This window comes from Aspergillus neoniger, assembly GCF_003184625.1.
Source record: "Aspergillus neoniger CBS 115656 unplaced genomic scaffold BO87scaffold_3, whole genome shotgun sequence".
In the NCBI taxonomy this organism is placed as follows: Eukaryota; Fungi; Ascomycota; class Eurotiomycetes; order Eurotiales; family Aspergillaceae; genus Aspergillus; species Aspergillus neoniger.
The window spans coordinates 688,314-706,101 of record NW_020291131.1 but is presented as its reverse complement, the minus strand read 5'-3'; the positions used below and the strand labels follow the sequence as shown (position 1 = coordinate 706,101).

General features: G+C 43.7%; 5 protein-coding genes across 5 annotated transcripts in view; 1 reads left to right on the top strand and 4 right to left on the bottom strand.

The window, feature by feature from the left end:
- Positions 1 to 2,657, bottom strand: part of BO87DRAFT_455450 (putative NGG1 interacting factor Nif3) — a gene marked incomplete at its 5' end in the record, with an annotated part of 3,793 nt that extends 1,136 nt beyond the window's left edge. Inside the window, one exon of the mRNA XM_025628644.1 lies at positions 2,522 to 2,657. Coding sequence (XP_025484214.1) covers positions 2,522 to 2,657 — 136 coding nt within the window. The remainder of the gene's footprint in view (positions 1 to 2,521) is intronic.
- A 6,052-nt stretch (positions 2,658 to 8,709) lies between these two features.
- Positions 8,710 to 10,168, bottom strand: BO87DRAFT_131844 (uncharacterized protein). The gene is made up of 2 exons (XM_025618055.1): positions 9,476 to 10,168; positions 8,710 to 9,373 (listed from the first exon to the last, which is right to left on the bottom strand). The coding sequence occupies exons 1-2, from the start codon at positions 10,038 to 10,040 to the stop codon at positions 8,940 to 8,942; spliced, it is 999 nt and encodes a 332-aa protein (XP_025484213.1). The 5' UTR covers positions 10,041 to 10,168; the 3' UTR covers positions 8,710 to 8,939.
- Positions 10,169 to 11,544: 1,376 nt separating this feature from the next.
- Positions 11,545 to 12,932, bottom strand: BO87DRAFT_443146 (pectinesterase precursor; the record flags this gene model as incomplete). The annotated part of the gene is made up of 5 exons (XM_025628082.1): positions 11,545 to 11,960; positions 12,010 to 12,074; positions 12,125 to 12,516; positions 12,571 to 12,711; positions 12,771 to 12,932. The coding sequence occupies 5 exons, from the start codon at positions 12,930 to 12,932 to the stop codon at positions 11,545 to 11,547; spliced, it is 1,176 nt and encodes a 391-aa protein (XP_025484212.1).
- Positions 12,933 to 14,622: 1,690 nt separating this feature from the next.
- BO87DRAFT_455449 (HHE domain protein) lies at positions 14,623 to 15,312 on the top strand (the record flags this gene model as incomplete). Its single annotated transcript, XM_025628643.1, has 2 exons — positions 14,623 to 14,902; positions 14,967 to 15,312. The coding sequence occupies exons 1-2, from the start codon at positions 14,669 to 14,671 to the stop codon at positions 15,309 to 15,311; spliced, it is 579 nt and encodes a 192-aa protein (XP_025484211.1). The 5' UTR covers positions 14,623 to 14,668.
- A 270-nt stretch (positions 15,313 to 15,582) lies between these two features.
- On the bottom strand, positions 15,583 to 17,445 carry BO87DRAFT_455448 (MDR family MFS transporter; the record flags this gene model as incomplete). Its single annotated transcript, XM_025628642.1, has 4 exons — positions 15,583 to 16,628; positions 16,687 to 17,119; positions 17,170 to 17,199; positions 17,260 to 17,445. The coding sequence occupies 4 exons, from the start codon at positions 17,443 to 17,445 to the stop codon at positions 15,583 to 15,585; spliced, it is 1,695 nt and encodes a 564-aa protein (XP_025484210.1).
- Between the last annotated feature and the right edge of the window lie 343 nt (positions 17,446 to 17,788).

Sequence of the window (17,788 nt, the reverse complement as noted above, 5' to 3'; positions counted from 1 at the left end):
TACGCCCCGAGTCAGTTGTTCGTCCGAAATGTGTTGCTTGAGATTTAGCATACGCAGTTTGATACCCGCTTATGTTCGTGTAAGATCAGGGGTTTTGAGGTACTGCTATGCTAGCATCCGTGCCAAATTTCCGCATTCCTTCCTTGACTGATGGGGCTTCACCCCCACGCAAATAAAAGACAGTGGATGGTGGTTGTAACTTCTCATTGTGCTCTTCTTGTGTAGCATCGAATTGCACTATATAAACCTTTCCAATGAAAGAGAGAGTACATACGACCACAGGGTGTGGAAAACAGGGCTTCCCGTCCGCTCAGCCGTACTTAAGCCACACGCCGGGAGGTTAGTAGTTGGGTGGGTGACCACCAGCGAATCCCTTCTGTTGTATGTTTTTCTATCTTTTTTTTGTGATTTGTTGGGTTTAACGCCCTGGCTGCTTTCTCTTCACCCTGTTCAGTTCTCTTCACCTGAATATTTACTTTTGCCCTTTGAACCCCAATATATCATACTCAAATACTCTGCTTTGAATTATGAAGCTGACATGGCATTTCCTCCGAATATATCACGTAAGTTAACAGGAAGGACTACGCCTTGGATGTATAAGTTGCGGGTTGAGAGTAACCAGAAACCACTTACTGTTTCTTTATTCATGATCTTAACTTTTTCGGAAAAAAAATATGTTTTAGTATAAAATTTAAAGCTGGCTAAAGAAGCTCTCCAATATCTCTCTCCATCTATTCTATACAAGTGACTTATTCATTAGCCAAATCACATAACTTCATGTAGCAGAACTTTATGTTCACCAGGCTTATCAGTGTCCCTGACACACTAGCCCACATCTTGAGTTCGGCAACTACTATTAGCACGTGACCCTGTGCCTTATGGCTTAGCTTCTTAACTTTTATTATTATTTAAAGATTTTTTATTCCTTCCCAGATACCATCTAATAGACAAGCATCCGTCGCTTCACTCTGAGATCAGATAAGAGTAATATTATTAACTACATTTCTGATATAGATAATATCCTCTACAATCAGCCGCAAGCTGTTTAATTTATCCCGGATCTCCTGTGCCGACAGTTACTCCCGAATTATCTTAGCTAGTATAATCACACTATTCAGAAAGACTTCCAAGAATTAGGCCGGTAATTCGGCGCGTTTGGTGTGAAGCTCCAGCAGTGCTGGGGCCTTGGCTATGATTTGGTTAGAATACTCGAGATAGATTACAACAGGATATCTGACACTGCAATATTTACTATATTAGCAATTATTCAATCCAAAGTAACAATGAGATGGAAAGACGACAGAAATACTAAATCAGGACTGAAATTTCAAAGTACACAGATTTTACTGAGAGAAGTACAGTTACTTCAGAGTATTAGAGTATCTACTCCTGTGATTTAATAATTTAGGCCTGGTATATATTTTACAAAACCATAATACATATATTCTTCTTCTATAGTATATACTTCAATATATAATATATATTCAATATGAAAACATACTCCACAGCCTGAGTATTAGTATGACTTTGCTCTTCTAAGACTATATTAATATCTTACTAGTCTAAGGAAAGTGCGCCGAGGAAAGCCTGCGAACATTTCTCTTCTATTATCTTTGCCGATTGAGTGTTGATGGTATACAGACTTTCCCGAACCCTCGTGCTGACGGACACCATCCCTCCTACGGTTAGACACTAATCAGAGCTATCCACTCAAGCTTTGGATAGGCCGCAGATCCCTGTAACCATGGGGTATCTGTGTTTCGGCACAAGGGTCTGGGAAGTCTAAAAGAGAATAGGTGGTAAAGCCAGTCTCTGCAAAATCTGTACGACTGCCTAAATAGATTCGCCATAATTAATAATTGGAAACGGCTATAGGTGCGGAGGGCGCTCTGCAGAGAAATGGATTTGGCCGGACGAGAATATCAGTGATCCGTGCCGTGGCTAGATCTGTCCAACCGCTTTATCAGGGGCGTACAGTTTGCATCAACAGCCATCCATAAGAGCTCATTGCGCCATTCTCCCTGGTCCGATTTATCTGGCATATACTTAACAAGATCAAATACAGGTTCCCAATCTTGGCACCTTGGAGGGCGGTCACCCCATCTTCATATAACAAGCCAAAAAAATTCAGGATTCTGTAGCTGTTGGCCCAACCTATTATCAAAAAACAGTATTCTGAGCCTTGCTATCTCTCCCCACCGGAGAATTTGGTCAGCAGCCCGCATAGCTGGGTCCTGCAGAAATTTGCCATTACCATAATCCAAGTTCTCAAGTACAACACATAGCATGGTTTCTGAACCGTATAGGGATGTGATGCTGAGAGAATCATAAAAACTGCTTTCAAACTCAAACCTAGGCAAAATCACACAATCTGGGCGACAGTTCTGTTGGATCCAGTTACAGAATTAAAGGAAGCCTGCTTAGCATACATCTTCTATACTTACTAAGATCAGGAGGCCTTCATCGGAGGTGGCTCCGAAATACTCCAGCCAGTAGCATGAAGCATATACAAATAACTCACCAAAACCACGCTCAGTCAGATCATAGCAAATCATATTCTCTTCCCAAGTTTCCCAGCTGCAGTAGAAATTATAGTCAGCTGGCTCTTCATTATCCTCAAACAGATTATCATCTTGGGGCAATTCTGCGATTACCATTTACTCCTGAGAAAAAAGATCTCTATTACCAATATCATCCAAGAGAAGATACCTAATATATATATCCAGCATAAATGCATTCAGAGTCCTAAGGCACCGGGTTGAGATCAGTTGATCAGATCCTGTTAAAAATATGCCTTGTACAGAAGATAGATTAAAGAACCATTTCTCTAATATAAACTCCTTCACTAACTGGTGTACAAGTCGGACTTGGCATCTCTTCACATCACTCATATCAACGCGAGCAATAAATGGATGAATTAGACTCATAATTCTTTCATAATCTACCAGACTTGCAAGAGCATCTATTATAATAACATGAGCTAAGCCCAGTATTGCAGCCCATACTAATTCCAGCAAGCTAAGAGATCTATAAGCAACAGCAAGAAGCTTTAATGCCATACTTACAAGCTCTTGATTCTCAGGTTCATCAGAAATACAACAGAAAAATAACATTTCATAGAGATCTGAAAGCCGCCTTAATAATAGCATATTCTCCAAGAACCATTGCATAGGATCAATCGCTCTAATTCTGCAAACTTTAATAAGTTCGACTATCATCTTCATCCATATAGCGCTCCCTCGCGCTGAATAAGACAATCTTTCTTGGACGAGTGCCTTGACATCCATCAATAAATATAAGAACTAGTCTTAAACCAGTTTTTCAACCACAACCATATCTCTCTCAACATTTACATCCAGCTCTATAACAGCTGTATCACCCAGCTGCTCCAATATCTCCTATTCAGGACAACTAAAAAGCAAAATTCTCAGAGATAAGACCTTTCCCGATAACTTTTCCAGTAAATACAGAAAGCTGCCTCAAGATATCCAATCACACTCATCCAGACTATCAATCACGAAGAAAACAGGACAATCAGTCATTTCGAGCAGTCTTTCCATATATTCCCCCAATATCTTAAGACTTATTACTGGGCCGAATGTTCCAGAAGCCTGAGCCTCTTTATACCACTCAAAAAAAGACCTTTTCAAGCCTGGGAGCTGCTCCAGAAGCGATAGAATCAGTACCAAAACTATATGGGTAGCCCTCCCTGTCTTATCATCCCGGCAGTAGTAATAACATATCTTAGGCTCGGACAGACAACACCTAATTTTCTCTCTCATCATGTCCACAAGATATAACATAGCAACAGTCTTTCCACATCCCATATCACCAAGAATAACCAGTCACTTAGTGTCAGATACCGCATACCAATTAATGAAGTTAGGATTTTCAAGCAATTATTCACAAGCTGCATCAGCTCGGAGGTCTTGAAGATAAGCATAATACTGGCTTTAATAGCTCATCTGGCCGCTCCCTAACCACTTAAAGACTTTAGTCTGATAAGCACCTACTCGACAAGTCTAATTACATAACTTACTCTCATGGTCATAAAGCATTACTTTAATATCCTCCACAATTTCCCATGTTACTTTCTGTATAAGGTTCCGGAGGATATCAGAGTACTTCAGAAATTCTTAGACAATATTCAGAAAGCAATCAGTCTCTAGGACCATTTTAATTATCAACTTTATCCCTTTCCAGCTCAGCATTTCATAAGCAACTTTATAAAACTCAAGCAGCTTTTGGTACACCATGACAAGTACCTGAACGGGTTAGATAGATTTCATATAAAATAACAATAATAATACCTTATAGATATCTTTTCTATCAGCTTTCTGGCCGAGCGTGTCACAGTCATCAATATAAGAGAGTTTCTCCAGCATATCCGTAATCTGCCTTACAAAGTCCAAATCAGCAGTCACAAAACTTATAGCAATCTGTATCTGTATCAACACGGAAAATCATCTCCACTGGGGCGGGTATGTATATATAACAGTTTACCACAATCACACTTTTAATCAAACCAACGACTGTTATTGCCGTTGGTTCAATATTTGCTAGAGGAGTCACCAAATCCAGTAATAACTTAAATCTCTCAAGAGATACCTGTAAGAACCGCAACCATTTCACCCCTCTGTCAAAAGCAGATTCATGAGCCACTTCCCGCTCTAATTATTCCAGCTCTATAAATAGCTGCATGACACTTCTCCCTTCCAAAATAACAATATCTATTTCATCTCAAAGATTTACCACTGCCTCACTGTAAGCCGCACTCCAAAGGTCTGAAGAACTAATGACACTATCAAATTTGTCATCTGGGTTCGATTAATTCTTCATCAGGCTTTGCTCAGTAATATCCCCTTGCAGAGATCTCAACCTTATATAACCCAGTCCATCCTCCCTTGTGTGCTTCAAGGCTTCCGAGATATTACTAGTTAAAATAAGAAGCGATTGATCGGCGTTACTAATCTCAAGTAAAGAGAGTTGTGGTAGACTGCTTACCTAGTTAACTCAATCTAACTGATAGAATATAATACCTACCTCATTGAAACTCCCAAGTCCCCTTGAGCATCCTGTAATGAGCGAGGGTAGATCTTGTCCGTAGAATTACAAAACAGGCTTCAAGATTTATTCCGAAGTCTATCTAACCGCTGACATAATTTACGTCGAAATTAGTCTTTATCAGTCAATGAATGCGCCATTATCCGATGATTAGCATGCAAAAAAGTATGAGAATCTGGGCAACAATCATTCCTTTGTCAAAGCAACTGGGATGGATCCCAGTAACTAGAATTGATTCGGCTCGGTTTGAGACTGACTTTACCCCTCACCACGGGCGGGACTTCCCTGGCTGGGCCCACGGTCGGGCTGTGGACCAATACCCATGGTCTTCCCGTGTAACTAATACCTTATACAAGGAATCCTCCAGTTCAAGTGACTCAAACCACCGGTCAAATTTGTTTATACTTACAAAGTACTTAATATCCCGAGATTACTAAGATTCAAGTCTCTTCCTTTATACAACTAAATCCAATTTCGAGAATATCGGTTCACATAGTTGAATGAATACTAATAAAGTAACCAAATAAAACGCTTCAAATACTACTGTAATATGGTAACGGCCTAGTAATCATAAAATATACTAGAATTCATTTTTAGTTAACTAGCCAATTATAGGACATTTGTCCTAGTATAGGGAATCCTCCACTATAAGCCACTCTGGAGATGGTCAGAATTATTTACTTATATCCACAGTTTACGGTACCCAAAAGCCGAGGATAGTACAGTAACACTAGGTAAGTCATCTTTCCTAACAGGACTTAGATCGGGCCTGTTCTCAACACCAGACCCGCACTTTCACAAGCACGCAGTAGCCCCGCCCCTCTTACATAACAATTCTTATCTCTTCCCACTACCTGAACGCGGAAATGCCAGGACATGGTTGACACCCCCCACCTCCCTCCATCACCTACTTTCTATATCCTACACGACCAGTACATTTGGAAATACCACGCATCACGCATCACGCATCACGCAGATGCTAACTCGGCTTCTGGCTAGATCATCCTTGGGCCGTAATCGGTCGCTCCCAGCTTCGCTACCCCTCATGGACGCGTTGCGATAGGAGCACCCAGAGGTACAACCGCAAGATTGTTTAGATTAAAAACCGACTGCCGTTGAGAGACAATATATTACTCAGCTTCTCCAGGAAAGGAAAGGGACATTACATCCGAGCATAGGCCTGGAAGAAACTGGACTCAAGCACTAAACATTACTTGCTCAACATAATACATCACCAGCAAAGACATTGAATCTCTCCCACAATATCAGATGCAAGATTGGAAAGTATTCACTCTCAGCCAACAAACTCAGCTTCCAATAGCTTTTTTAACCTCCCTGTCGAACTTCGTCATACTATTTACAAAAAAATACTTACTGTACAACATCCACTCTTCCTTTTCCAGAATCCAGGTTGTCCGATAGAGACTTTTACACCAGAGAGACCTCACCAATAGCTGGCATTACTATTTACCAATCAAAAAGTCTCCATGGAGGCGAGGGCCGTTCTCTATAGTACAAATAAGTTTATCCTCAAGAATATCTCTAAATACCAAAACAGCCTCCTAGATTCTTTCCTCACCTGTATCAAGCCTGTAAATGCAGGTTTTCTGTCACGCCTACACGTGAACTTTCCAGTCATCGAGAGCATAGACAATATATCAGATGACATTCAACTCAGAGAAGATAACCTGCAGAGCTTGCAAATCCTCCAAGACAAATGTACCAACCTAAAAATACTGGAAACCCTCATTTACAGCCAGGTTTCTCGTCTGATCACCGAGAAAGAGATCAGTAACCACTCCTTCCGGAGTGTACTTCTGAGCATTAATACACAATTCAGAGCTATCGCTTCTCTGAACAAAATCATTATCAGATTCTGCAGTAGGTCTCCAGCCTCTTCAACCACAGAATTTATAAAGCAACTAGACTGGATTATGTTACTCGGTAATAAATAGACTTGCTGTAATACAGTCACCACAGGACAGCTGATATCTCCACTCAGAAACCGAAAGTGAGAGGTCAAATCTGAAACAGCGCAAATCACTCGGGTTCCAATCATATGCTCGGCAACTGACCTGCCATACACACGCTGTTCGTCCGACTTACATTCAGCTGGTGCTCAATTAGCTGTGGTCTTTGGGATCATGTACACTAAGGCTTTTGGATGGACTACTCATTGATTATTCTCTGAAATTTGCGCGCTTTATATACATATCCTCTTTCTTTCTACCTAGCCATCTAGAGAGGAGCAAAGTCAGGAATATTTGGACTCGGCAGATCCACCCTGCTGTCATACAGAGACTGTGAACAGAAGGATCGTATCTTGCTTTCTTTTACCTATAGTCGTGAATATAAACGCCTAGGTCTCCTAGGTAGATTATATAAGTATCTCTGTGAAAACTTAGAAAAAAAGTAACTAGTATATCACAATCAGGACTGTTATGTATTATTACTGGCAGTATCAGTGATTATTTCTACATAAATAGATTTCTAATCCAGATCTACCTGAGCAGAAGAATGAAATTCTATTAAATCTCTGCCTGCAGAGAGCGTAGTGGAATATTCTTATATGATAAGAAGAAGATATCTTGGAAGTGTATTATCTGATTAATTAAACTAGACCAAGGACTGAAAATACAAGAAGCAAGAAATAGCTAATGATATATTCATAAAGATTCTATAAGTAATCTGCAAAATTCAGACGCTAAAGCAGATATAATTAACTTAGTTAACTAGTTAATTAATTAATCAGAAATATTTTTCTTACCGTCTCAGAGAAAGTATTTCATACTTTGTGTTTGCATGCATAACTATAAGACATTTTTTTTTGTTAACTGATATTGTTTTAGCCTACTGTGTAAGGACTTAAATCCCTATAACCCTAGCGATACCTTTATCACAAGGAATACTCATACTGATAATAGTCCTGTTGAAAGTCTTAGTTGTATTTACTACATAACCTACAGGCCATCCGCGAACATTATATTATTTATAGAAAAAGAACAGAGTAGCTAGTATTAATATCTTAATATATTTTATATTCATGACTAAGATACACTCTTCATACTATCTCATTATAATTATTCTTATATTTGGCCTACTGTCTGGTGAGATCATGCTCCAAGTACACTGGCCAACCTCCTTGTGTTTACAATAATCAAGTATAATATATAATAATTTAGAACAAATCATCAAGCTTCATATGATTATAGTATATTATATAAACTTCAAGACTTTCATCTTTATTAATACTTAGTTAAACTTATAGATATTTTAAAAAAGACTATCCATGTAGTAGATCAAGCATTATAATATCAAAAATTTAGCTAAGTTAAATAATCTTAAATTAGGATACTTTCCATCATTGGTCTTCCAAAGAAGATCCCGGCTAAATTCACTAAACGGCAGGCCATAATTATGGTTTTGTCCGTAAAGGAAGTGCAAAGTCCCTGAGATTGCGAAGAGGACATCAGACTTGCGAGTAAGATCCCTGCTTGTGTATTCGCCCAACAAATCCGGATATTTAGAACACGGGATTTGGACATTTGAAAATATAGAGTAATGACCTGGACAGTCCTCATCCTCGAGTGCGGTCTTCCCATGGCAATGGTAATATACCCCTTGATCAGTGAATATTTGTAATCTTGGTGAAAGGATTGCTTCTTGGAATGTCCATCCTCGAGTTTGCCATTTTGAGGATTGACAAATCTTATCGTATGCGTCAATGTCTTTAAGCAGGTATATTCCCTGTGTTTGACCTGTCCACAGTGGGGATCGCCTCTGTGAATTTGTTCCGGGAAGACCGTAATGTGCATCTCTTCCTGCGTTAGCAACTAGGGTTAGATATGACTGATTGTATATCTTGCCCATGACATTCAGCTGTTTTGCCTTTTTGCATGGCTCATCGTCTTGTGATATGCAAAGTCGATCAACCCAGAAAATGGTATTCCTGGGCTAAGACATGCCTTTATTGCATTATTGATTGTTGCTGGCAAGCAGTCATCATCTGCAAGAGACCCTTCCTTGCCTAGGTCGTCAATATTATCCAGCTTTGCTTGTAGGAGGTCACCTCCTCTACCCCAAACATAGCTTAGAGTGGCGTATTTGCAGTCATGAGGAGCCAATATGACACATCTTTTACTGGTGTCAATGACGCGAAATTCTTCCACTGATAAGTCATATGTTGCATGATGATGGGGTATCTCATGACCGGCGCCATCTTTCCAGTTCACTTGCGGCTCTGGCCTTTGCAGAGATATCAGATTGTTTCCCGATAGTGCACCCGCAGCCCCGATGAAAGTTGCCTTCCCTGCAAGACAAGTCTCGTTAGTCTCTTTGATTCAAACACGGGTAGATTATTAGGAGTTCAGGGAGACCCATAAAATGAAGAGGGGGGAGGGGTCTATCGTACGATGGATGGGAGCAACAGTGGAAGACTCAAGTGATTTGAGTGACAACTTGATCACCAATTCATATTTGATACCTCTGATTACCCCGGCATTTAATTCCACATCTAATCTGATCATTGTCTGCGATGAAAGTCGATTCTGGTTTGCTATTGACGTTGCATGGCTGGCAAATGTTCCGCAGGTCTGACAAGATGTAGATCGTTTTTGAACATCGTTTAGAGTTCCCAAATCGAATGCGAAACTTCTAAGGAAATTCGTATTGGTTCCATACCGTCTATATATTGGTGATTTTGCGTCATATTTAGAGACGAGGATACATCGTGCAAGGTGTCCTAGCCTCATATGTGCACAGAACTGACAAAAGGGATCTGTTTGCATGTTCGAGCATTCTGAGCACTCAGTATGAAGTAAATTATTTACTGTCATGCCCCGAATCATCTCTCTATTGTTGGTATAGTATCTTCGCTCCAAGTTACCCACTTTAGACTGACACAATGAGCATGGCTGTTTCGTAGGCTCTTGATGACTTGAAGAGATAAGGTCACGTATGCCGACGGCGTACCTCATATTTATTTGGCCAGAGTTTTATGCAGAGAGATGCTTCAGAAATGTAAAAGTAAACAACCCATCACCAAAACAACTGAAAGGAAAGAAAAAGTATACCTAGGTTGATGGTCCCTTTATAGGCCACAAACCTTTTTAGCAAGTTATGGCTGTGGTAAACATGGAGGTGTAGTGAGCAATTCTATTTGTTTAAAAGGACTTCCCCCTCCTTTGATCTAACGTAATCGGATAACGAAGGCTGCGGTCGGACCGCTGCCATTTCAAATTGCGTGTATTGGAATTAATCAACCAAAATTAAAGTCTTTCAACATCACATAAATGGAAATATATACAGCTTCACCTGGTGATCAATTTAGTTGGAAGTTATAAACATATTCACTGCAGTGGCTGCAGTATGGTGGCCAGCGCTATGAGTCACCTACTACTAAGATGCCTGATCTTAACTCCTCTTCTCTTTCTTAAGCCGAATTCTAAGCTTCATCTTGACCTTCTTAGCTTATTGACGTGCTTTCTTCTGGTAAAAGCTAAAGGGTTCATCTTTTTTTATTCTACCTCTTCTTACTAGCCCCTGCCCGTTCCTTCCATTTTACGGAACATTCCGGGCTGACAGATAACTAAGAAATTAGTACGTACAGGGTACCGGCTGACTTCTTATCAGCCCTCTAGAGATCATACGGTTATAATTTCCCATTTTGTAAGATATAGAGTGCTGCGCGCAGCTTGTGGACTAAGAATTATGATTTATAATTGAAGAGCAGTGATAGCTAAATACAGTATTATGTTCTATGTATACTATGTTATCTCAAAATACTGCTAAGTATACGGTAAAATAGAAGCACTTAGAAGATTCATCACTGGTCACTATCGAGCGCTACAGGGGAAGGTAGGGTAGATAGAGGTAATTGGACCTAGGTAGAACACAGGATGCTAACATGTTGTTACTCTGTACGGAGTACTTCCTATGGACTTCCAGATTGTTGTCGCGGTATAACTACCAATCTCATGTCAGTACGTGGCCGTGCATGCTGCCAAGGAAGACAGTGCCACAGCCAGCAGCATCTGATCCATCTCATTAATTCAAGTGGGCATGAACGGGGTAAGCATGGTTATCCCAACCCTTATGCACTTATCCTAAAGTCACCCTGGTCGCCCAACAATAAAGTAGCACTCATCCTTGGTTCATGTAGACAGCACCCACTGCATCCATGATACTGTTAGACGCTGCGGCACTGTACGTTCTGATAACAAAACTTCCCCATCTGCTTCCATATCAATGGGATGTTTCATTTCCACAATCGAATTCCCTTCTCGAGGATAGATCACTATATCAACAGGTATAGGTTGTGGACATGCTCGCGAGAGACAGCGATGGCCTGTCCTGATGGTACACATCTCCATGAACAATAATGATGAGGTTTTCACGTCGAGCAAGTGCCCTAATGCACTTCTCATCTAAGCACTTGCGTTGCCGATCCATTTCAATATCATTTGTCTTATTTCTTGTATTCTACACCTCATCCTCCACGGTAAATGTACGATGAACGCTAACCCGATGCTTATGCTGCACTCCACCGTGCCAACCGCCCGTAAAGTTCTCTTGACTACCATTCAAGTATCTCCTCCCTAGTGGCGTCGAGACAGACGTGATAACCCCGTGTGCGTGCGAGTTATCTACAGACACAAGATCCGGCCGCCAGCAGTTCACCTCGTCTTTGGTGACCGATTTCTTCAGTGTGGAGCTTGACAATGCATAACCCCCCGCAATGCAACCCCCTCGCCGCACGCAATGTGGCCTGTCCAAGCGATATGACGAGCTGCCGTCGAGAAACCAGCGGAAGAGCGGGCGGAGGGTAATGAGGCTGCCCACGATGATGGCGAGGCCGGTTTCCATGACGGACCAGATGGCGATTTGGTAAGTCGAGTCTGCATTGTCAGATAATCTTGCTTGTGATGGGGTTGTGGAGAAGCTTACAGAGGAAGTCCGCGTCGGCGTAGTGTTTTAGGTATGGGAGGCGGATGACCACAGCCACGCTTGCACTATAATATTATTTAGCTCGTCCCTGTTCATTGGCGTGGAAGTCACATACACTGCCCCCAGCCCGAGGATCGCACCTAGTGCCATTTTTGTGCGCGGCGACATGTGCAGGTCCCAGATCAACGCTGCCGGGAAGATCCCAAGTGTAAAGTCACAGACGATGGTGAGAGAACTATAAGTGTATGCGATGATGAGAAGGATATCTGTTGATAAGCAATTTCCCGACTCGAGAGGGTTGATCTGCCCCCAAAAGTATCCGATTGGCAGGCAATCGAGCAGCAGTATAAGCCAGAAGACGAGCCCGATGCATACCACGGTGCCTATGACGGACCAGAGGATAAAGCGGTGCAGTGGACGGACAGCCAGTCGAAGGAGGGCAAGGGCAATGGCTACTTTGGCGACGGCCGACGCCCACAGGTAGAGCATTTGTCCAAGCCACCAGTACTGATAGGTATTAGAGGCCGTTCACGGTGAGCGGAGCAACTTTGTGGAACGTACTATCATCGCATACTGCACTGCGTGCAGACTATCCGAGGGATTTATACTCTTTAGACTGAACGACTCGAAGTCCGCGAGCGTGTGGCCGACCCCGGCTTCCGTCCCTATCATACACAGCACACTCAATGATATGAACAGCACCTACAATTAGTCAGTCTTCGATATAAAGCATCTACTAAGGATAGGACGATGGAAATTACCAGCGCTGCTACCATAAGCGCGTCATCCCACCCAAACGCGCGCAGGATGTATAACCGTACAAAGCATCGCAACGCCACAGCAATTATCGCTAAGCCAACCGTGACAGACGAGACGATGAAAATTGCTAGGCTGTGGTCAACCAAAGGTAGGGTGTATTCCATTCTGACCAGCAGACAACGGGAAGCTCGTTTAGTCAATCGGCTCGAAACCCAAGAAGCAGGGAGCAGAAGGGCCTTATACGCGTTTGTAAGAGCTAAAGCGCGGCTCAAGAAAGGAAGGTAAAGGATCGGATCAGCAGCACATCGAAACCCTACCTACTGGGGGATTTACAAGCGGGAAACGGTTCATCTCATCAGTAGCAGCACGACTCGCGTGCTCTTGAGTTTGGGCGTCGGCGTTGAAACAATAAGTCTAGTCCTGAATATTGAGTGCAAAGGGCCCAATTGCCACACCAAAACCCATATCAACTGGAAATTTCTTGTGATTTTAACGAAGGGGTTTGCTAGACAAGTCGCATTTTTCCCCTACTTCTCATTCTGCCAGTACTGCCATTCTCGCAAAATCATCTTCCTTAGCTGTACTGGTAGAATTCAAGAGAGAGATTCCCGGTCGACATCACTTACTACTCTCCTAGGAATGATGCAATGGCCCAAGCTCTGTTTCAGTAGTGCTCTTCACTTGTTTCATATCCTGGCCCTTCCCGCCCCCCACAAGTTTACAAACCATTGTAGACTAGGGCAATACACACCTCCTCTAATACAATCGCCCGCATTTCACAACATCAGATCAACAGTTCTTCATCTACTGATCAACTCGATCGAGACCCAATGTGGGCCTGAATGCAGCAGAGCTTATTTCATGATAGGAGGTATGTGGGGCTGAATTAGAGACACGCCGAAACTCTCCTGACTCGCGTCTTATGAAAGGAGTTTGAACCACACCTCTGCAAAGTATAATTTGGCGACTTTGCACAGGTAGAACTCGACACGAGGATAAGTTACAACGCCATGTCGTTAAGTGCTATTCTTGGTGCTTAGTTGAAGTTGTGTGCTTACTGGTGGGTCTGACAATGCCGAGATGGCCAAGACGGTTTATATGCCGAGAACTCTTATGAAATCTGTGAATGACGTTTCAAGTTACTTGCGGCAGTCTTGTTGTTCTTATATGGGGACTGATTATGGCTAGCTAACTTAATACATATTCGCAGTGCATGGAAACGTTCACCAGCTGCGGGATACCGCACACAACCCCGGAGAATCATGCATCCACCCCCTCCCCATTTCCACAGCAGACTCGTGAACTAGATGCTTCATTTAGTTAGAACATATTAGGGTTCTGCTGTGAAGATGGATATACAGATACCATCTGGAGCAACCGGGTAACAACATACATCAATCTCTTTCTTAGAACATTTTTCTGTGATGTCATCCTTCTTTTAATTATTTCATCCTTTTCCATCCGATATTTATTATTCAATACTCTCGTCATTATCCAGACTATTCTTCACACTTACAAATGTCACAGAGTTCATTGGCCAGGAACAAAAATTAACAACCTTGGCTTCCCGCGTGGGTTCTTAGCAAAAGCGCCGCCCGGTCATCACTCGGCAACCGCAGCTGTCGTGATGATGATGCCGCCCAAACCTTAAGTATGAACCACGATCGTATTTAGTATGAACAGCAAGGGACATGTTACACAGTAATTCATAATGACGTCTGGTTATAGCAGTTTAAAGAAGACTAGAAGGACCACCGATAACTCACATAGTGCAACCAGTATTCCTCTCTAGCCCTTAATAATGACTATTCGCCATCTTGTCAACCCCTCTCGCCCTATTCTCAAGCCCTTACTATCTAACCCAAAACAACACCGCTTCATATCCCAATCTCCCATCATCATGGCATCCCGTATATCCGAGGCAATCAAGACCGATCACCGCGAGATCGAAGACTACTACAACAAGATCCTAAACTCTGCTACCGAGACGGAGAAAACCAAATGGCAGAACCAATTTACTTGGGAGCTGGCCCGTCATTCAATTGCTGAGGAACTGGTCGTGTATCCCCAGTTCGAGAAGTCACTCCCTGATGGCCTAGCTATGGCGAATAAGGATCGCAAGGAGCATCAATCTGTGAGTCATTCATCATCCTTTCCACCACCTTTCACCCAACAGCTATTGATAATAGTGTCTGTAGGTCAAAGAACAACTGAAGAAATTCCAAAATATGAGACCCACGGACCCGGCATTCGAGGCTACTGTCCGGGCTTTGATGAAGGATCTGTCCGAGCACATCAAGGAAGAAGAGACTCAGGATCTATCGAAGCTGGAAGACGCCGTGTCGGTAGAGGAAAGCGAGAAGCTTGCCAAGTCCTTTGGAAGGACGAAGATGTTTGTACCTTCGCGGTCTCATCCTAGTGCGCCTGATAAGCCGCCTTTTGAGACGGCGATTGGTTTGTTGACGGCCCCGATTGATCACCTCGCGGATCTGTTTCGGAAGTGGCCGCATACGGAGGGGATGCCGAATCCTTCTACTAAGTGATGTGTCCATTTTATTTATTGTATGTTTGGGACGTGTAAATTACCTTTGAGGTTGATGGTGTTTGATTATGTTGGGTATATTTGGGAGGGATGGCAAGAATGACACACATGCAAAGTGTATAGTATTGTTTAGCTTACCTGGTCTGTAGTATCAGTTTATGTGCTAGATATTGCAATTCTTATCTAGCGCACCCAGTGGAATAATGGAAATGTAATGCGCACTAACTATAGCCATATGACTATTCAAGATTAGAAGTATTTCCTCGCTCCATTTACTGTCCCTCAATCTCCTCGTCCATAGCCTTTCGATGCGCATCGCCCAACCGAATATCACGCAAAGTCAGACTAAGAATAAACCCCACCCCCGCAACAGCAGTATAAAACACCCACACCCATCGCAACGCAGCCGTCAACGCATGGAACACCACCGCTCGATCCTCGCCAACAGGCAACGTCTCCACAATCGCAGCAGCAGCCGTTGACGCTTCCACGATCTCCTGGGCAACCGTCTCCCCCAGCACCGCGGCCATCTCTCCGCGTTGCCCGCTTACAGCGCGCGCATATAATACTGACCCCACAACGACAGATATCGCGGCAGCCAGCTGGCGCACGAACGAAAATGTTCCAGTACCGCGACTCAGCTCGGCAGGCGTGGTGTTGGCCTGCAGGGCGATCAATGTAGCCTGGAAGTTAGGACCGATGCCGAGACCAGCGACAATCTGAAAGAGAATAATCCGCGGCCAGGACTTGGTGGCGGGGAGGTCGATGAATAGGCCGTAGCCCAGGGTGGCGAGGAACATGCCTAGGATAATGGCTTCGCGGGAGCGGCCGGTGGTGCGCATGACGAAGCCGGCCAGGCCGGATGAGATGGCGAGTGCTCCTACCAGTGGGAGGAGGTAGACGCCGCTTAGTAGGGAGCTGGCGAGGAGGATGTTCTGGAAATAGACGGGGAGGTAGAAGCAGGAGCCCAGGAAGACGGTGGAGTGGCAGAAGTTGATCAGTAGGATGGTGAGGTTGTAGCGGTTGGAGAAGAGCGTTGTGGGGATGATGGGGATCTGAGCGACTCGGGCTTCGTATATGAGAAAGAGACCGGCGGTGAGGACCCCGAAGATAAGGAGACAGATGATCGTTGGGGAAGACCATGGATAGAGTGAGCCGCCTAGTTCGAGGCCGAAGAGGAGCATGAGTGTCGCGCCGACGATAAGGCTGAGTCCGATCCAGTCGAGGGAGAGGAGGCCGGCTTTGAGAGGGGTGAGAGACGCAGTGTGTAGTTGTAGAAAAAAGAGAAGGCCAAAGAAGGCAAGGCCACCGATGGGTACTGAAGATGGAGGTTTAGAAGACTGTCACCAGGAGAAGGAGTGGGGAATAGGACGAACGATTTATATAGAAGCACCATCGCCAGGTCGAGTAGGTGGTGAATGCGCCACCGATGATGGGTCCGATGGCACCAGCAATCGCCCAGGTTGCGCCAAAAATGCCTAGATAGGCTGATCGGCGACGCACATTGAACATATCTGACACGCAGATATTAGCTAGCACTGTGATGCCGCCGCTGCCAACGCCTTGGATAGCGCGGCCCGCGATGACCATATTGACATTAATCGCTACGCCGCAGATCAAGCTGCCGCCCAGGAACAATGCGACGACTGTCATAAGGATCGGTTTGCGGCCCCAGATATCACTGATTCGACCCCACAGCGGCACACAGGAGGCATTGGCTAGCAGATACGACGAGGCGATCCAGGTGTAGGCGCTGTCGGAAGCTTTGAAATGGGCGACCATCTCTGGAAGAGCTGTGGAGACAATGGTCTGTGGAAGCGTAAGGATTCTGCCAAGTATGATCGGTTTTATTGACCTACAATGTCTAGCGCTGCTAGGAAAACACATAACTACGCACGAAGATTAGGCAATGTACGAGACAGTGACGGTGATTATATGGATATGCGTACACTCAGGGATGTCATGACAACAGCGACCCTTTGTTTGCTCTGATGATCAGTGGGAAAGACATCCTCCGCTGTTTCAGTAGAAGTGTCTTTTCCCACATCATGCTTGACATGATTGGAGAGGTTGTGGTCCTCTTCTAGGTGTTGGTACTGCCGAGGAGAGTGATCTTGCTCTGCATTGACAGCCATGAAACGGAGACTATCGTGTAGAATAAAAAAGAAAGGAACGTGACAGCCTCTAGGGAAGAGAAAAATGCAGTGGTAGCAAAACAAATTCAATAAATGAGCGGCTACGACAAAAAGAGTCAAGAAAATCAAATAACCGAAGAAAAGATGTGGTGGGATAGTCTTCTGCAGACAGATGGCCACAAGAGTCCAGAGGACTCAATATGTAGGCAACACTCCTTGACAACTTCAACGGCAGCATGTGGGGAAATATATCGATCATAGATTTACACAACGTCATGGCTATTCTGGGCTCTGATCGCGATGCTGACCACTGGTTGGATCTGCCTGTGTTAAGGGTGGAGAC

Excerpts from the sequence above, each read along its gene's own strand:
- BO87DRAFT_131844 (XM_025618055.1), bottom strand. The coding sequence starts at position 10,040 with ATGAGGTACGCCGTCGGCATACGTGACCTTATCTCTTCAAGTCATCAA. Across the intron at positions 9,374-9,475 it reads CACTGTTGCTCCCATCCATC|GGAAGGCAACTTTCATCGGG; the intron begins GTACGATAGACC and ends CTTGTCTTGCAG.